The sequence below is a fragment of the Pyxicephalus adspersus genome, chromosome 1, assembly GCF_032062135.1.
Source record: "Pyxicephalus adspersus chromosome 1, UCB_Pads_2.0, whole genome shotgun sequence".
In the NCBI taxonomy this organism is placed as follows: Eukaryota; Metazoa; Chordata; class Amphibia; order Anura; family Pyxicephalidae; genus Pyxicephalus; species Pyxicephalus adspersus.
This window is the reverse complement of record NC_092858.1, coordinates 115,472,152-115,490,141: the sequence shown is the minus strand read 5'-3', so window position 1 is coordinate 115,490,141 and position 17,990 is coordinate 115,472,152. Positions and strand designations below refer to the sequence as shown.

General features: G+C 37.4%; 1 protein-coding gene across 3 annotated transcripts in view; it reads right to left on the bottom strand.

Annotated features, from left to right (window-relative positions):
• The window catches only part of SOX13 (SRY-box transcription factor 13), a 62,702-nt gene extending 46,496 nt beyond the window's left edge, over positions 1–16,206 (bottom strand). The window contains exons 1-3 of one of the 3 annotated variants that reach the window (XM_072424568.1): positions 16,044–16,206; positions 6,863–6,986; positions 5,134–5,237 (exon numbers count right to left, since the gene is read on the bottom strand). Coding sequence is in view for 2 of the 3 variants with exons in the window: in XM_072424546.1 (XP_072280647.1) it covers positions 5,147–5,237; positions 6,863–6,986; positions 7,643–7,701 (274 nt within the window). In the remaining variant the exon portion in view is untranslated. Of the gene's footprint in view, positions 1–5,133; positions 5,238–6,862; positions 6,987–7,642; positions 7,717–16,043 lie in introns of those variants that run through there. The other 2 variants (XM_072424557.1, XM_072424546.1) reach the window with 2 other exon arrangements.
• Between the last annotated feature and the right edge of the window lie 1,784 nt (positions 16,207–17,990).

Below are 17,990 nucleotides of genomic sequence, written 5' to 3'. Positions count from 1 at the left end.
CCTATAAGATTATTTCTACACTATTGGATGAGGAGAGTAGATATGCGGTGATAGTGCTGGAACTGGCAGGGCAAGGTATTCATTATGCTCCATTTATGCCCCCAATTGTAACTCAAATTTATTTTACGCATCTCACACAAAAATTTAGAAGAAAATTATCTTCGATGCGATAGTGGCCAGGGACATTAATGCCATAGTGGACCCTGTTCTAGACCATTCAAGTTTGGCTCAAAGTCCACCGGGGACTATCTCAGTGGGAATTCATCGTTTATTGACCCAGACTACTTTGGTTGATGCCTGGAGGCTTCTTAACCCTAATGAAAAAAGTTACATTGGTTACTCTAAGGGCCATATGTCTTTTTCGAGAATTGATTATATTTTGATTGATGAATCTCTTCATTCAAGAGTTTCTGAGGCATCAATGGCGGATTTTACTATTTCCGATCATGTTCCTGTAGTTTTGGTTTTAGATCTTCCCCAGTGCAAAAACAGGACATTCCAATGGAGATTCCCAACATTTTTAATAGGATCTCAAAATTTTAATAGGATCTCAAAAAATGTTCCCAACATTTTTAATAGGGCCAATGGTCTTGATGACAATCCTGGGCATTGAGATACATCCATACTGCTCTTGCGTACTTTGAAAGCGGTCATGAGAGGTTATCTCATGGACTATACTAAACTGAAGACACAGAGACCATCTCAAGGTATACGCAGAGTTACAGAGCAAGGTTGCTAGGGCGTATTTTTTAGGTACTGGCTCACAGGCTGCAAAATTGAAATGGCAGGAGGCTGTTACCTGTTTTAACACTTATATCTCCTCCAGAGTAGCGACACAACTTAAGTAACAAAAACATAAATTTTACAGGTGGGGCAATAAAGTGGGCTTATTTCTGGCAAAGCTGACCAAACCCAATGGGCCCACATGCTATATTTTTAAGGTAATTGATCCCATGACCCGTACGGCTCACAATTCTTCAACGGAAATTATTGAGATTTTTGAGAACTATTATGGACAATTGTATTCAGCTCAACCTGTACAACCAGTGTTATTGGACAATCTGCTGACTAAGGCTAGACTCCCCAAATTTTTTAAACTGCTTTAAGATGAAGTAAAACCCCTCCTGACCGAGATGTATAACACCATTCTTCAACAACAATCTCCATTTCCTGAGTTTAACAAGGCACATACGATACTTATACCTAAAGAAGGTAGAGACTCAACTTTGGTTTTGTCCTATAGGCCGATATCGCTTTTAAACTGCGATTTTAAAATTTTGGCAAAGTTAATGGCCAACAGGCTTCAAAACTTTTTGCCCTCCCAGCTTACCAAACACCAATTGGGATTTGTTTGGGGTAAAGATTCTACTATAGGCGTCCGCACGGCCATTGCATCATCTGCCCCCAATTCCCCTAAAACAATGCTATTGTTTAGATGCTGAGAAGGCCTTTGATAAGGTAGAATGGCCACTTTTGCATGCAGTGCTGGCTCAATGGGTGTTTGGCCGTAATTTCCCAGCTTTTAACCAATCTTTATTGCTATCTTTATAGCTCACCGCAAACACGATTGTTTATTAACGGTACACTGTCTTCTCAAGTGGAGATGAGCAAAGGTACCCGCCAGGGATGCCCACTTTTGCCACTGTTGTTTAATCTGGCTTTAGTCCCACTGCTGAGACTTCTCGAGTATTACCCGGATTTTCTGGGCATACAAATAGGTATTAAAAGGGTGAAAATAACGCCATTTGCAGAGGATTTATTACTTTATATTACTGACCCAAAGACTAGCCTCCCGGCCATACTGAATCTTTTTACCCAGTATGGCTCAGTATCCATGTACTCAATCAATTTGGATAAATCTAAAGTCCTATACTTGACCAATTGTGTTAGACCTGCATGGGGTTCTTTATATCCTGTAGTTTGGTGCAAGAAGAAACTGCAATACCTGGGAGTCCAAATCACTTAAAATCCGACCAAACTATACAATGCCAATGTCAAGCCGTTCTGGCGTTTTGTTAAGACTTAATTACACAAATGGTCTTCATTTACTCTTTCCTATCTGGGCAGAGTGAGTCTGATTAAGATGCCAACCAGATCTCAAAGAATTATACAGATTATTTTGTTCTTTTGTTTGGGGAAGCAAGAGCGCACGGGTGAACATGCATTTCATGTTCACCCTGATGTAGAATTGTATAACTGGGCTCCTCTTAAGAGAAACCTTAGGGATTGGTTGCATGACACAAGAGACTATGCTGACACGTTCTTGGAGCAGCAAATGATCCCAAAATATGCCCTTAAATATATGTTGCATCTATACAAGGAGTTGCTCTCAGCTGAGGTGATAACAAACCCACCTTTTATATTCAGGCTGGCAAGCGTGGAACAAAATGAGGGTTTTTTTTCAACTAAACAGCCACTCTACCCTCTACCTCCCGATAGCTCACAACCCAGATCTGCTGTTGGTAATCCAGGGCAGATCGGTAGAGGAGAGACGGGTAATAAGACAACTGACAGTTAAATCCTTCACTAATATTCCAAGAAACCCATTTCTCGTGTAGCTGCAGTGTCTCTTTATCCTTTTTGGAAAAGGAGGTTTCTGCATACCATCAAATCCACTCCTTTGTGTCTACAATATCACAGAGATTTTCAGGCAAAGATTGGACCAATGCCCTAAACAAACTGTTAATCCAGAAAAGAAAGCTATAACAGAAGTTTATCTGACTCACAAACCCACACTTAATTATGAGAAGAGGAGTACGGGCCTAAGTAGATGGCATGAGAGACGTCCCATTGTTTGAAATGTGGTGCAACTGAGGCAGATTCATTTCATAGGTTCTGGGGATGTCCTTTAATTAAAAGATTTTGGAGATTGATGGTGCGGTTCGCACTGAACCACCTGGTAACATTTTTCCTGCTTACTTCTAACTGGGCTCTGTTTGGAGTTTTGTCTGAACAGGTCCAGGTAGCCAGGGGATGTGGTAGACTCCTTATGATTATATCAATGGTGGCCAAGAAGGCGATTCTGCATAAATGGATAAGTGCAGACCCCCCTACCTTGAATCTATTTTTAGCAAAGCTGAGACATGTTTTCCAAATGGATTGGGTGGAAGCCACAATTCACAAAGATTTCACAAAGACACAACATTTTTTTGAGCTATGGGAGTCATAAATAAATATACTACCATAGGGAAGAAGGTGCCATATATAAATATACTACTATAGGGAATCCTAGGCTGCTCTAATTAGCAAAGTGTTCAATGGCTTAGGTGCATGAGGAGGTGGGTCAGTGGGTGCAGTCTCTCTATAGTTGCACTGGACTGAATAGTTCAATTTTGCTCCAATTACGGACGAAATCTCTGAGTAACCCACTCCTGCCCCATCACTGACCCCTCTCCATATGGCTACATTGGAATTCACTGACCGTTGTGACTGACTGAGGACCTTTCCTATGCATTCAAGCCTGGAGGCCCTGGTGAAGGTGTGTTTTATCTATTGTTTCTGTTATCACTGCGGAGTGAGGTACTTTATGTTTATTGTATAGTAATGGGTCATTTTAAGCCAAACCCCATAAAGGATCAGCCTAGTTGGAGAAGATAGGTGGTGCACTCTCATGGTACACCACTAATGATGCAATGTAGTTACTTAAATTTAATATTTCTTCCTCAGCAAGAATGTTAGGCTTGCTCTGGCAGGGTTAACCATGGAAATCTGGCATGTAAGAGTTGCTTCTTTGAGGCCCTAGTTTTAAGCAAACTAATAATGACCAAATCCTGGGCTTGGTGCACCAGGCCTTTCAAGACACACTTAAAAATTTCAGAATTGAAAATGCTGGTGCAAAATGTAAACCAGACATCACCATGACTGCAGATTTTGGAGCCCTTAAAGTGTGATCAGACACCCACTCCTATACCCTACCCTCATACCCTTTTTGACCCCTCTCTATCCTTCCCTTTTACCCCTCATCTATCTTTCCCTTTTACCCCCATCTCACATGCTATTGTTGTTATAGTCTAAAAGGGGTGATACTTTCTCACATTAGGTTTGTTCAAGACTTCACCCACACTGTTTGACGCTCATATTGTTTTTGTACTGTAATGCCAATGTTTTCTGAGAAAATAAATAAAAAATGTTTTTAAAAAAAGGTGTGATCAGACACTGGATTCAGTAGTTGTTACTTATCCCCACTAAATCGGAGATCTTATCTGCATTCAGGAACCATATATTATCAGCAGTATTTTTTGCAAAGGCTTCAAGATGCCTGCTAAAACACAAAAAGGGCACATTTCGAAAACACCACATTGACAGATAAAGGAATCTTATGCATTTAGGCTGAATAGAGAACCCACAGAAGTATGGGGCAATAGTAAAGGTACTATTCAATATGGCATCTTTATTTTAACTTGATCATGATCATTGTTCTGTTATATTTTCAGGCTGATAATTCAGCTATACATCTATCTGGGCATATGTTTAATTTTAAAATGGCGTTAGGTTTACTTTTAGAAACACTACAGAAAAAAATCCTACAGCAATACATCCTCTAGCATTATGATCTACAAATAACTCTGATCCCTAAAATCTGTTAGAAGATTTAAATCATAAAGGTAGACATAAAGGAGCATGGTATTTTGTTACTGGATCCTGTCAGAGAGCCAGCAGTACTGCATTTAAGAGGCTCCCCAAATAACTCTTGCCCAGGATACCGATTTATCTAAAGCCCAGGCCTCTTACTTTCTGCCAAGTGAAACTGTTGTAAGTTGTTGTACAACAGAACACGTGAACAATACAGGTGGTCTTACTCACTCTAACCAAAATACAAAGAAAATATTTTTTGTTAATTTACCAAACTATACTGCTGATTTCACAATATATTTATATTGTCTGTATGTTAATCACAGCTGTACAAGCTGTTCCTGTTTTTTGTTTTTAATCATTTTTATTGTAACATTTACAAAAATCACAATTTAAAAAAAGGACATGTGCACTATTTTGTTCTTGGTGTGAGTTATGAAGTTAATTATAAAAGCATGTTCACTACATATATTGTATTTATATTAGTCATTGAATTAGCAAAAAAAAGAGCTGGCAACCACCCACTTCCATTTACAAAAACAGTGTGAAAAAAACTTGTACCTCAGAATCTTACCATCTCTCACTGTTCTGCTGATTTGCACACTCTGGGGATGCTCATCTGACACAGGTGTATTGATTACATGTTCTGCCCGACAAGAAATCTCCTATAAAAAAAAAACTATACTTATAAATTAATAGTTATATAATCCTAATTTGATTAACAACAACTCTTAAAATAGCTTTTAAAGGAACGAACATTTTTGTGTGACATTTGAAATGCCTTGATACAAAATACTGCAGCCCTGCAGCAAGCACACCAGCAGGCCAATGCCACCCAACAAGAGACCAGCAGATTGTTAGTGACCCTGTTGGCTAGTACTGGCTCAAGCTGCAACAAGGTACTGACACAGCTTCTGGCCCTTTCAGACCATTTCAGGAACCCATCAGCTCTGAAAAATGAAAGCACAGGATGAGGTGGTGATTTCAGTAATATTGGCATCTTTTACCAACCATAAAGCATATAACACTGCTTTTTCTCTATTTAGTATGTTTTTTCCATCAATAGCTTTTTTTCCTTGATGTTACAGGCATAAGGCAAGATGACAAAGCCTGGATTCATTGGCCTCAAATTGTATGTGTGGTGACACATTTTTTTACACATGGATTGGCCACCATAGTCCAAGTCCTTACTTCACTGAGAATATTTAACATGATCTGAAGAAGACACTATGTAGTAGAACAATTTTCTTAAAATTAAAATTGGTGAAAAATGTGTGCAATGCAACAGAAATAAATGTTATGACATTCCATAAGCCATTATCCATTAAAAATAACACAGTGAGAATGCCTTAATCAAAGCTAAAGACAGCCCAACTAAACATACAATACTATATACAATGTACTAAGTGTACAAAGTTTTACTGGCCAACCAGTTAATTTAAACCCATGTCTCAAGCCAAGGAAATACATGGGGATTCTGATACTAACATTCTACAGTTTACATATTATAACCAATTACAAACTAATACCTCTGGATTTTGTGTGTTTTGGCATTTTGGAAAAATGTTAATGTATGTGTTTACGATGCCTTACAGCATCCCCCTGGTCTGAGCAGAAAAAGTGGGTGCATCAGCTCCAGATAAAAATAAATGGCAGCACACCAACAGAATAATTACACACATAAAGCTAAAAGCCATCCATTACCCCACCAATTACTCAACCAAAGCCCTGCATGCCTAAAAGAAAAAGATACAAAGTTATGGTAAAACAAAAGTATAACTAACGCTCATCTCACCTGAATTGGCCATGGAACTGGGAACACCCCAGCCATAGCATGTTCACTCCAGAATACTATATGCTACTACAAACAATTGTTTACACCTATGCATCATGACATTTATCATGTTCAACAACCATGTAAAAGGTTCATATTTGGTGGGAAGTGGTCAGGGACCAATCTTAAGAAACATACAGATCATTTTTTGTACTCTGCAGCATGTGTGTATAGGACCAGACCTGAGAACCCATGATGAAGGTAATGAGTGTGCATATTTTGGCTACTAGATACAAACTTCCCTCTGTATTTTGGTTGTTTTTTTAAAAGCCTGTTTATCCATCTTCCTAATGAACAGTACAGGAAACAAGTTGTGTAACCGCTATCAAATTGCCTGGTATTTTTATTTTTAGCATGTTGCTTTTAATAATTAAAGTCACCTGACTTTGGCTGGAACCAAACTCAGGTAGCTTACAAAAAACCATCAATATTTTGAATAATGTGTTTTTTTCTCACCTGAGGGGAAAAGTCCTGTTTTATGGGGTCTGAATCGCTGGTCTGTTGCATAGTGTCCTCCTCATCATTTTCCTCCTTTTTTGTGAAGTTCCTTGTGGCAGAAACGGGCATCCCCTTAGACATACTGTAATAAACAAAGGTGCATAAACTTATCAAAACATCCTTTCTAGTGTACTATCCACAACCTTACACTCACCCTTACACAGTCTTTTTGGTTTACATTTACTGGATCAAATTCACCATATATTCTGCATACCTGAAGCAAAAAGTATATAATAAACAACTTCCCCAAAAAAACTCAATGCTAAACTTTCTGCATCCCTCTAATGGTATTAACATAAGGCAGAAATTCACACATCACACAAAAACATAAGTCACATATTTACAATATAAACCTGAGGATTTACCAAGACTTTTTTTCCCCTAAAAATCACATTAGAAAAAGAATCTTGGTTAAAACTGGTCTCAGCACTAGATTGCACTGTGTGAGACATGGGACATGAGTTTATTACACACTTTACACAGTACCATTGGTGGCCAACAATGATATACAAAAGGTCATATGAGATCAAATGACCCATCACAACCAACTTAAAAGTACAAAATACTTTAACCTGTAAAAAGGTAATTAAAACAAAATCCAGGCTTAGCCCATTTACATTCTTGCTTTATTACATAGGCATTTTAAACTATCACACAATGGTTGTATTATGCATTTTGTGTCCTAAGTTTTTACTCAAATCAAAGCATTTTCTAGTATTTTCAGTTAAAAATAAGTACCTTAGTTTATATCCGATCAGTGTATATTCATGTATATAAGGTACTTTTTTTTTTTTCATAACTTGGTGGTGTGGTGTCTTGTAATATCTGTCTGGACTTCAATACAAAATAGAATACTTATTATTATTCTTATTATAAGAGCAGGCAATTGCATTTATATTGAAATTGTAAAAGGAGCAATTATGTTTCAGAATTTATTATTTGGTTATTACAATTATTTTTTCTGCAAAACTTCTGTGAATACTGAGCATCTGGAAAATGAATAGGAAAATTGTTTTAGAAACTTTATTCATAAACAGCACAATATTCTTGTGTTAATTTTTACAGTTAACAACAGGTTTTACTAAACTGGTAGGGTAAGATCATGATGAAAAGTCTGTTTATTTTCTATTGACAAAACCTCTTTTTTATTTTTTTTTTTTATTTAGACCTTTGCTGTATGTGTTTACTTCAGCATTTAGTTTCTTTCACCCTATTATTTTACATATAACTTTAAAGTGAAGTGTATGAAGATGGTGGTGACCACAACTGAGCAAGAACAAGTGGATGTATATAAATAAAATTGTCAGGAGGGTATGTTAATTTTTTGCAGAAACGACAGGTGATGAAGGACCTGCCTAGTCACATATTTTTTTAACTTTGAATTCAGCATTATTAGTAATTATAATGTAACATGCATTGTTGCACTTTATTAATTAATGGCAAGCACAAGTTATTGGCAAGTATCATTTTACATTGGAGTAGCTGCATTTTGACAGCCACTCTCACAATGCAATAACTAGCAATTCAAGGCTGTGATTTTGAAAGGCAATAGTTAAGGGACAATAGCGGGAGCAAGAGCATGGGAGAGTAAGTAAACATAGGGGATACACCCTATAAACCTTTAGGATGTATCTTCTACCTTTAAAATCCTAAACAGATTAACATCAGCCTCTTAATAAAGATGGTGAGGTAAAAAGGCAAGTGTAAAACAAAACAGCAAGACCACAATTCCAAAATTAGAATTCATATTCAAAATCAAATTCTCAATTTCAAGAAGACTGAGAAATATATAACAAATACAACAAAATTATACAAATATGCTATAATTACAAATAAAGGGGCCTGATCTATTAGCAGTTATTGCACGTTAAAGTGGCCTCCCAAATGGTATAACAGATTCACTCAGAATTAAGACAAAAGCAGACAAAGCCATGGAAAATCCTGCCAGGCCTAAAGCTACGTACACACGGCAGATTTTTATCGCCCGATAATCGGCATCGGCCAATTATCGGGCAAAAATCTTCCGTGTGTACAGTCGGTGTCGTCCATCGTCCGGACGACCGACCTGCCGGATCCACGGACGATGGACGACAGCCGATCGTAATGAAAGGGAAGGGGGAGAGCGCGCAGCAGGGTGCCGCTCCGTCGCTCTCCCCCCTCCCCTCTCCATAGAGCATGAACGGTGCTGTATGTACAGCACCGTTCATGCATCTTGCAGCCCCTTGTCGTTGGAAAGGATCGTGAAAGATCCCTTCCAACGACAAAAATTGCAAGTGTGTACGCAGCTTTAGAGGTCTATAAACAATTCTATACAATATCCACTATGAATCTAGAACTACAAATTAGAACTACAAATTTTGTTTTTAGCTTTATATTTATTGGATTATGTACATTAAACAACATTTTTTCCCAATGTTTAACTTGGCAGCCTTAATATTCTTTCATTGAATTATGTAATATCCTGCTACTCTTCCTAGTATACAGGTGCAACTCAATAAAGTGGAATATCATGTAAAAAGGTAACTTATTTCAGTAATTTAATTCAAAAAGTGAAATTCATATAATATATAGATTCATTATATGGTATATTTCAAGCTTTTATTTCTTTCCATTTTGCTGGTTATTATGGTAATGACCTACAGGTAATGAAAAAACAAAATTCAGCATTTCAGTAAAGATTATTTCATAGGACCAAGAAAAAAATGTTTTTTTATACAGAAATGTTGGTCTACTGAAAATTTTGTCCATGTACACACTCAACACAATACACAATACCTGGTAAGGACTCTTTTGCATAAATTACTGCATTAATGTGGCGTGGCATGGAGACGGGCAGCCTGTGGCAATGCTGAGGTATTATGAAAGCCCACGATGCTTTGATAGCGGCTTTCAGCTAATCTGCATTTTTGGGTCCCCCATACATTACCTTTTCAACGATATTTTAATTTATTGAGATGCACCTGTATTCCTCCATGGCTACTGCTTAAGATAATTCATATTAAATGCATATTAAAACAACAGTCATAGACACACAAAAAAATCCCCTAATTGGTTTATTGGATAGGTGTGTTTTAGGATTTTATATCAACATACAGTTGTGTTCAGAATAATAGCAGTGTGTTTAAAAAAGCTTTTACATACATGCAAATGCTTTGGAAACACTGCAGATTCTTTTTCAAATCAAAACAAGAATAACATTTTTATTAAATTGTGTGTTATTCCTTTACAAAAAGTGAAGAAAAGGGAATATTAGGCCATTCAAAAAAAATAGCAGTGTGAAGTTCAATTAGTCAGGTCATTCATTCTGCGAAAAATTGGCCCTTAATTAAGGAAGGAAGGAAGGCAGCAAATGTTGTACATGCTGGGTATTGTGTATTTCTCTATGAAAATCCTAATGGGTCATTCCAGACATTGTTCAGAATGGAATACTTTGATTAAAAACTTGATTGAAGGGGAAAACATATATGGAAGTGCAGAAATTGACAGGCTGGTCAGCTAAAAATAATCTCAAAAGCTTTTAAAGGGTAACAAATACCTGAAAGTAAATGGAAAACTACCATTCGATTGGATAGAAGAATAGCAAAAATGACAAAGACTCAGTCAATGATCAGCAACAGGCAAATCAAAGAAGATCTAAAGTTACCTGTGGGTACTGTTGCAATTAGAAGATGCCTATGCAAAGCCAAGCTATCAGCAAGAAGCCCTCACAAAGTCCCAACATTGAAAAAAAAAGACCTACTGAAGAGGTTACAAATTGCCAAAGAACAAACCAACTGGCCGAAAAGAGAAACAGAGCAACATTTTGTCTAATGAAAGCAAAATTGTTCTTTTTAAGTCTAGGGGACCGCAGACAGTATGGTGGCGAATGCTTTATGATATAAGGATGTTTCTCATACTATAGTGTTGTAAGGCCCTGGTCCAGGTCCAGGACAAGTAGTCTCAAACACCAGTCCCTCAATCTAACACCACACTTTTCACCTATAGCAACCCCCTGCACAGCCACGGGAGTGTTGCATTTCCCAGCACACGGTTGCCCCCAGGACTGGGGAAGGGTTGGCAAAGGACCCGGGGCCCACAGATAAAGCAGTACCAAGATTCCAACAGAGACAAGTCCAGAATACAGACCAGAGGTCATACACAGATAATCTGTCCACCAATCGAACTACACAGTGGCAACACACAAGAAGAGTCAGGGTCACAGGAAAAAGGTCAGTCTAAGCAGCAAAAACTCACAGGGTCACAAACAGGCAAAATCAGCAACAGTAAATCAGATAAATGTCTCTCCAGCACAGATTAGCCCAGCTAAACACTCCAACAGGCACTGGTGACAGGACCAGAGAGGTTTTAAAGAGGCTCAGCAGCCAATGACAGCACAGGAACTGATTTGCCCTTAAAATCTCCTTCAGTTGTCCACAGCCTCACATAGCGGTGTTAGGGATGTTAATAAAATACATCAGGCTGCACGGCTAAAGGGAAGTGGGGGATGCTGCTTTGTCTTAGTTCTCCTTGCTGCTGCAAATGAAATCGCTGGACAGAATAAACTATGTTTCATACTGCGATGGCTCCCAGCTAGGGATTGCCAGACAGATAGGCATCTCCTAACAGGTGTTGGGTCTACTTATCGCATACTAGGGATTAAGGATCAAATCCTTACAATAGCTTTTATTTCCATACAAACAAATGCAATGGGAACACTGCACATTCTGTTTCAAATCAAAAGATAAGGAGAAATGTATCAAATTTGTGCTATTTCTTTATAGAAAGGGAAAAATGGGAATATTAAAAAAAAGGTGTTGGAAGCTTGCTCGCGTATTCGCGATCCAAAATCAGAGGCCTTTGATCAATTTATCAACCAAATCCGAGATGCTGGCGTACTCGCACGGAAGTCATCAGCTGAAGCGATCTCTCTGATGGATATGCGCAGCCCCGGCAGTTTCACACTGGCGAGCTTGCATTAAACTCACTGTTCCCCTAAAAAAAACATTCTTTCTAATGGCACACATTAGTCCTAAAAAAAATGTACATAGGCGCCTGTCTAAACGCTTACTATGCCTGATCGGAGGAGCCGCCAGGGGGTAAATAATGCGACTTTCTGCAGGCTAAACCTCGGCTTTGCCATCGGACTAGATTTTCCCACAAAAGTCACAAGCATACAAACTTTCTTGTTTGCTTCAATAGATATATATGTATATGTGTGTGTAAATATAAATTATATATATATATATATATATATATTTGTAATTACTATAGGTATAATAAAAATAAATAAAAAAATATGTATCTGTTATATATATATATATATATATATATATATATACATACACACACACACACAGAAAATTCTTTTAACATTAAATCCTTAAATCCTTAAAATCCTTAAATCCTTAAAATCATTAAATCAACTTTATTTTAGTTTTAATTTAATTGAATATCTGTTTACTGGTGTACAAATCTAAAGGACGTATCAATAAATGAATATGGAATGTCCAATTGCAAAAAAAAACAAAGCCAATTTTGACAGACTGCGCAATTGCTAATTGAAAGTGAATTTCTATCACCTGTGTGCTTAAATTTGAGCATATATAAGGATGTGGTTTAACTTGCTTTTTCCTTTTGTCTTGGAGGGGCTGTTGTTTTGTGTGTTATCCTAATTAATCTATGTTGCTGCATTTGATACTTTGTTTACCCTTTAGCACAAAAGCTGCTTTTTTTAATGTTTCAATGTCTATTTTGCAATTTTGAAGTCATTGTTAATGCTATGGTATTGTGTTTGTGGCCATATTGTTTGATTGTATATATCTGCCTTTATTACCACTTTGAAATGCTTGTCCTGCATATTTTTTTCTAATCCAGTTTTCCACCCTTGATAGGTCAAAATTCCATATTGGTTTGGTAAGTATTTTTTTAATGCAATATTTGTTGGTCCATTTTTGAAATATTTTTGCTTTACATGGAACTGTGGGTTTACATGTGTTTTGTTTGTTCTTTTCAATTTTTTTGTCATTTAGTGATGTTTTTTTTTTGTTTTTTTTGTTTATGATTTGTTTTATATTTTATTGTGACCTTTTAGCAAATGTTTCTTTTGAATAAAGTTGTTTGTAAATTGTTGTTTGTTTTGGGGGGGTTGTTATGTGATCTCCTTTCCTATCTCCCAGGACATACAGTTAAAAAAGTCCATGTGATTGTTTTTAAGCTGTTCCTTTCTCTGAATTATTTGCAAGGCTAAAAACAGCACAAGTGTCTTGTTAAAACTCAGTTGTTTGATGTGCATGGTAGTGCGCCAAACTTCAGGAGTATGTAGCGCATAGTTGTGCGTCAACGCGGACCTGCTATGTGCGTCTGAACTGTTTTATCAGTTGAAAAATGCACTGCACTTTTGCACAGTCCTCATTCAGGTAAGTTTTTATTTTTTTGTTTATATTGCTTCATGTGAACTCATGCATGGATAGACGTGAGTGCACATAAAGCCAAACCTGTATCTATGCATTTAGATGTGTGTACATATACATAGAAGAGAGAAATATAGGAAGAAATAGGCAAAGAGGGCTTTTTGGACCATATTGCTGCACATGCTTCAAAAGATTGCCCATTTGTTTCAATGATTTCTGATGTCATGAGCTTCTCCAAAAGCAACATTCATGGATGATATTGCTGCTGGTAAAGGAAGAATCCACCTTATGTGCTTCCACTACCAATCTGAGGTGAATAAGTCAATATATATAGTGGGCTGAGATCTACAATGCCATTGAAACTAGCAGAAACATCCTGAAGCGATGGAAAAGCAAGATAATGTTTGGCACAAAGTGGAGTTGTCCCTGGAACTTTGATATACTAGTACTATTTGTTTTGTGTAAACACCTAAATAATGCATACATGCCAGTATTTATGAGCATTAAGTTAAGCAACAACACAACATCTGTTCATTTCTAAGAGTGCCTGACCCTGCTTGTGAGCTTGGCAATCAATGAGCTTTGATGTTGTGCTTGGAACCTGGACCTCCTTCCATCACCATCAGGTGTGTTAGAATGAGTATGCAACTCAGCTGGACAACTAATTCACAACCAGTTTGGACAACAAGTGGAAGTGTGTTTGTATACAACAGGGGTAAGATCAGGCAGCACAGCACAATGACAACAAACCTATAACACTACAACAAATGAACAGAGGAGTTGTGTGGTTTCAAATCAACATGAGTGCAAATGTCAGACTGTTAAAAAAAAAAAAAAAGAGAAATAAAAACCATGACAATTTATTCAGAAAAGGATTATGTACATAATACATTCAAATACCAATATGGGACAAAGGCAATGAGGGGGGTCAAGTAGGAGTTTGGTGTGGAAACCATGCAGACATTTGTACTCAATACTTATGGAAAAAATGACAACACATTGCTGAAGAATTGCTAAACTACAGAAACTGGCATTACAAACCAGGCACAAAAACATTGCAGCAACAGATGAAACTAACAATATTGAGGATTACAAAAAATCACATCAATGCATACCATCCAAGCAAACTTACTTGATTAACCGACTGATTAATCAGTCCAGTTAAAAATAGTACAAAGGAAAATGAATATGTATTTCTATACATTTAAATGTATTTTGACATGCATACACAAGTGAAATCACTAAATGTTCCTTAATACATGTATTATACCATGTTTGGAATAGAGCTTCCTGACCGGCGCGAGCGTATGTGTATTCTATTGATAAAGCAGGGCTATAGAGTTGATTTACTATAGAATACAGGCTGTTTAGAAAATGAATACATTGCAAGGGAATTCCCTCCCCCCCCCCCAAGTTTTAGTGAAACGAGATGAAGCTTTGACACTAATTTCCTACAAATCATAGCATGTGATTGGGTATGAATTGCAAATGGAATTTTTATCAAAGCCACAGTTAAAACTGCCCTACAAGTTTAAAATTCACTTAGATCCTAAATGAACTGCTTAACCCCATTTAATAAAATGGAACTAAATAGTTCTGTTTGCAAATTCTGCAAGTGAGCAGGTCTTTATTGCAGAAAAGGACAGTCAAAAAAAAGCATACTTACCACCCTGATCACTATCTATAAAAAAAAAAAAATCCTGGCATCCCTCTGAGCTGCTAGGACTAAATGAACTCCTGAGAAAATGTGTGGGAGTTACATCATCCTAGCCAGGCTAATCAAGATGGCCGAGGATTGGCATTCTGCAAGGGAAGAAAGAGTAAAGCTAGGTACAAACCTTCAATAATTGTCGCTAGAAAACAAACAACTAACGACAGATCAACGATTATGCCTGGGTATTTTAATTGATCGTATTATGATTCTATACATGCTGTAACGATACGATCGTTCAAATATAACCCACTAATAATGTACACGCTAGATATGATCGTTTGAACGACGCAGGAAGTGACATGTAAAGGAGAAATTGTACCGCAGAACCATCCACAATCACCGAACGACCGTACACACAATAGATTGTGATTAATCGTCGCCCAATCAGATCCGCCGGGACGGTCGTTCGTTTCCAGCGACAATCCTCGTTCATCGGAGTCGTTGTGCACTTTTTTTTTTACTGATTTTCAGAGGAACGCTTGTTAGTCATTTGTTTCCAACGATAATTGTTGCAAGTGTGTACACAGCTTAAGGCGGCAGCACCCAGGACAGAATGGAAATAGGTCAGTGTATTTTAACAATTGCAGTTAGGCAGGTAAGGTTATTTTATTGCAGAAGGCAAATTGCTGGTCCCTGTCTGGTTGCATTTTTTTAGTTTTAGTTGAACATTTAGTTCAACTTTCAATATACACCTGGCAATAAAAAAGCTAACACCTCATCACTTTATTAAAATCTAAAAAAGAAAAGTTTTGCCTTTAAACTTTAGGGTTAGGCACCAGGTAGAAGGAGGATAAGGTGAGCCAGGGGATGGCAGGGGAGTTCTCATTATAGAAGCTGTATTAGACTCCTGCACAGAGCCCACAGTTGAAGTTTCATATAAATGTGGAATGAGCCCATATAATTCATTATTCTTAGGTAAGATAAAAGCAATAAGGAGAAACTTGTTGGCACAAACGTAGTGTAAATGCACAAATTACTAAAAACAACCAACCGGTAATGATAAAAGATGGGCAGTTCCGTAGAGAGCCATACTCACCGTTCCTGATAGGACTGTCTCTGCTGCTCGGAGACGCTTGAGTCGCCTTATCGTCCTCAGATAAAAAGCGTGAGCTTAACGGAAGAATTATTGTCGCGTCGTGACCTGCTCAGAGTGCATACATGCCGTGAATCTGTTGTTTTCCTTGTGAGATCCTGAGGGCGTGAGTGACGTTCTGCTGGGATGTGACATGCGCCCCCTTCTGTTCTAGGTTCATTTATTTACCAGAAACTACACCGTCACCGAAGTGAACGTATAGGACACACTGACGATTATCAAGTTTGTTTCTGCACAGCACGGTTCTTGATGTGTATATGTATATTGTTGTACGCTTCAGTTTTATAAAATACCGTATTGTGAGTTATGACTTTTATGAAACATTTTTATTGCTGCACATTTTCTGTATGCTGTCAATCACCTAGAAAATATCAACAAGAAAACAGTATATATATATATATATTTTTTTTTTTAATGTGTTGTGTTATACTGGACTCTATAAGTATATGTTTGTGTTTTAAACCTGGGTGTGTTTCCTACTAACAATGAACAAAAGAATCAGCAGGAAAACAATGAACAATAGGTCTTTGAGCGGAAAGGCAGCCTACAAAAGCCCTCTCTTTGTACTTTTGATGCTGCTAGACCATATCTGCGGGAGCAGCAGGAAATTGCTCCACTCTTCTTGAGGTGGGGGCAGTTTGCAAATTCTTGACCTGTAAGGAACACATGAAAGTATAGTGGATTAGTATGAAAGCCTAAATAAATAAATAACATCTGTAATACTAAGCCATACATCAGCATATCTTTTGCTATAAGACATAATTATCATTGACCTGATATTACTTTTTTATGTTGGATTAGATGAAAATACTCACATTTATTATACTTATTGTACAGATTCCTCCAATCATTATTTTGGTTCTCTCCCTGGTGAACGTGTTTTTTTGGGAAGGGGGCGGGATGTGGCACATTCTAGGCCTGAGAGGCACATACCTACGGAAAGTCCAGGAGTTTAGAAACAAATAAAGAATTCCAAATGAGGTAAAACTTAGTTGTACCTTTATGTGGCAATTGTTTTATAAAATAATTTATTTCAATTTTAGCAATGGTAAATTTGTTAGGGTAAATTATAGGATAATCCTTAGTGCATATACCATTTGACCCTTTCTAACAAACTTACATAGGCAATATTTTAACAATGTTGTGTGCCTTTTTTTTTAAATACAGTCCACTGTTGCTGGAAACAAACTGTGTGCAAAAGGATGAACCAAACCAGTCTCCAACGGTAGGAGCGGAGAACCTTTCCTAAAAGGCATTGGTAAACAAACCACTTGCCCCTTATTCCAAATGTCATTATGCTATACACTTAAAATTCTGTGCAAATGCACTTAATCCCCATTACAAGAGTATATTTTTGCAGGATTTTAAGCTCTCTGGTCCATCACCCATGCAATTTGGTTGTGGGCAGGTAAGTATTTATCTCTTATGAGAGGAATAATGTTTGTATACAAATAGATTTTTATGACAGGCCAAAAAGGCAATCAGCTGTTTGGCATGTAAGGCTTAGTCTACACTGTTTCCCCAGTGTTTAACCTGAACATTTAAAAGCCCATGTTTGAAATTCCCATACATTCCAAAGAGCTAATGTACACCAGGACATTTCCTTGAGACAGGTTTTTTCAGCGTTATAGATAAAGTTCCTTGCAACATTGAAAACCTTGAAAATGCGGTTAAACGTGCACATTGATTTCAATGAGGGCATTTTCTCGCATTTATAAACACCTAAAATGTCAATGAAAGCTCCCATTGAATTTATTGCAATACCAAAATGACCTAATTAACATCAATAGGCATGTTTACCCATGTTTTTTTACATTTTTAAACGTAGCAAGGAGTGTTATCTATACCACTCAAAAACGTACCTCAAGAAAACGCCCTTGTATACATTAG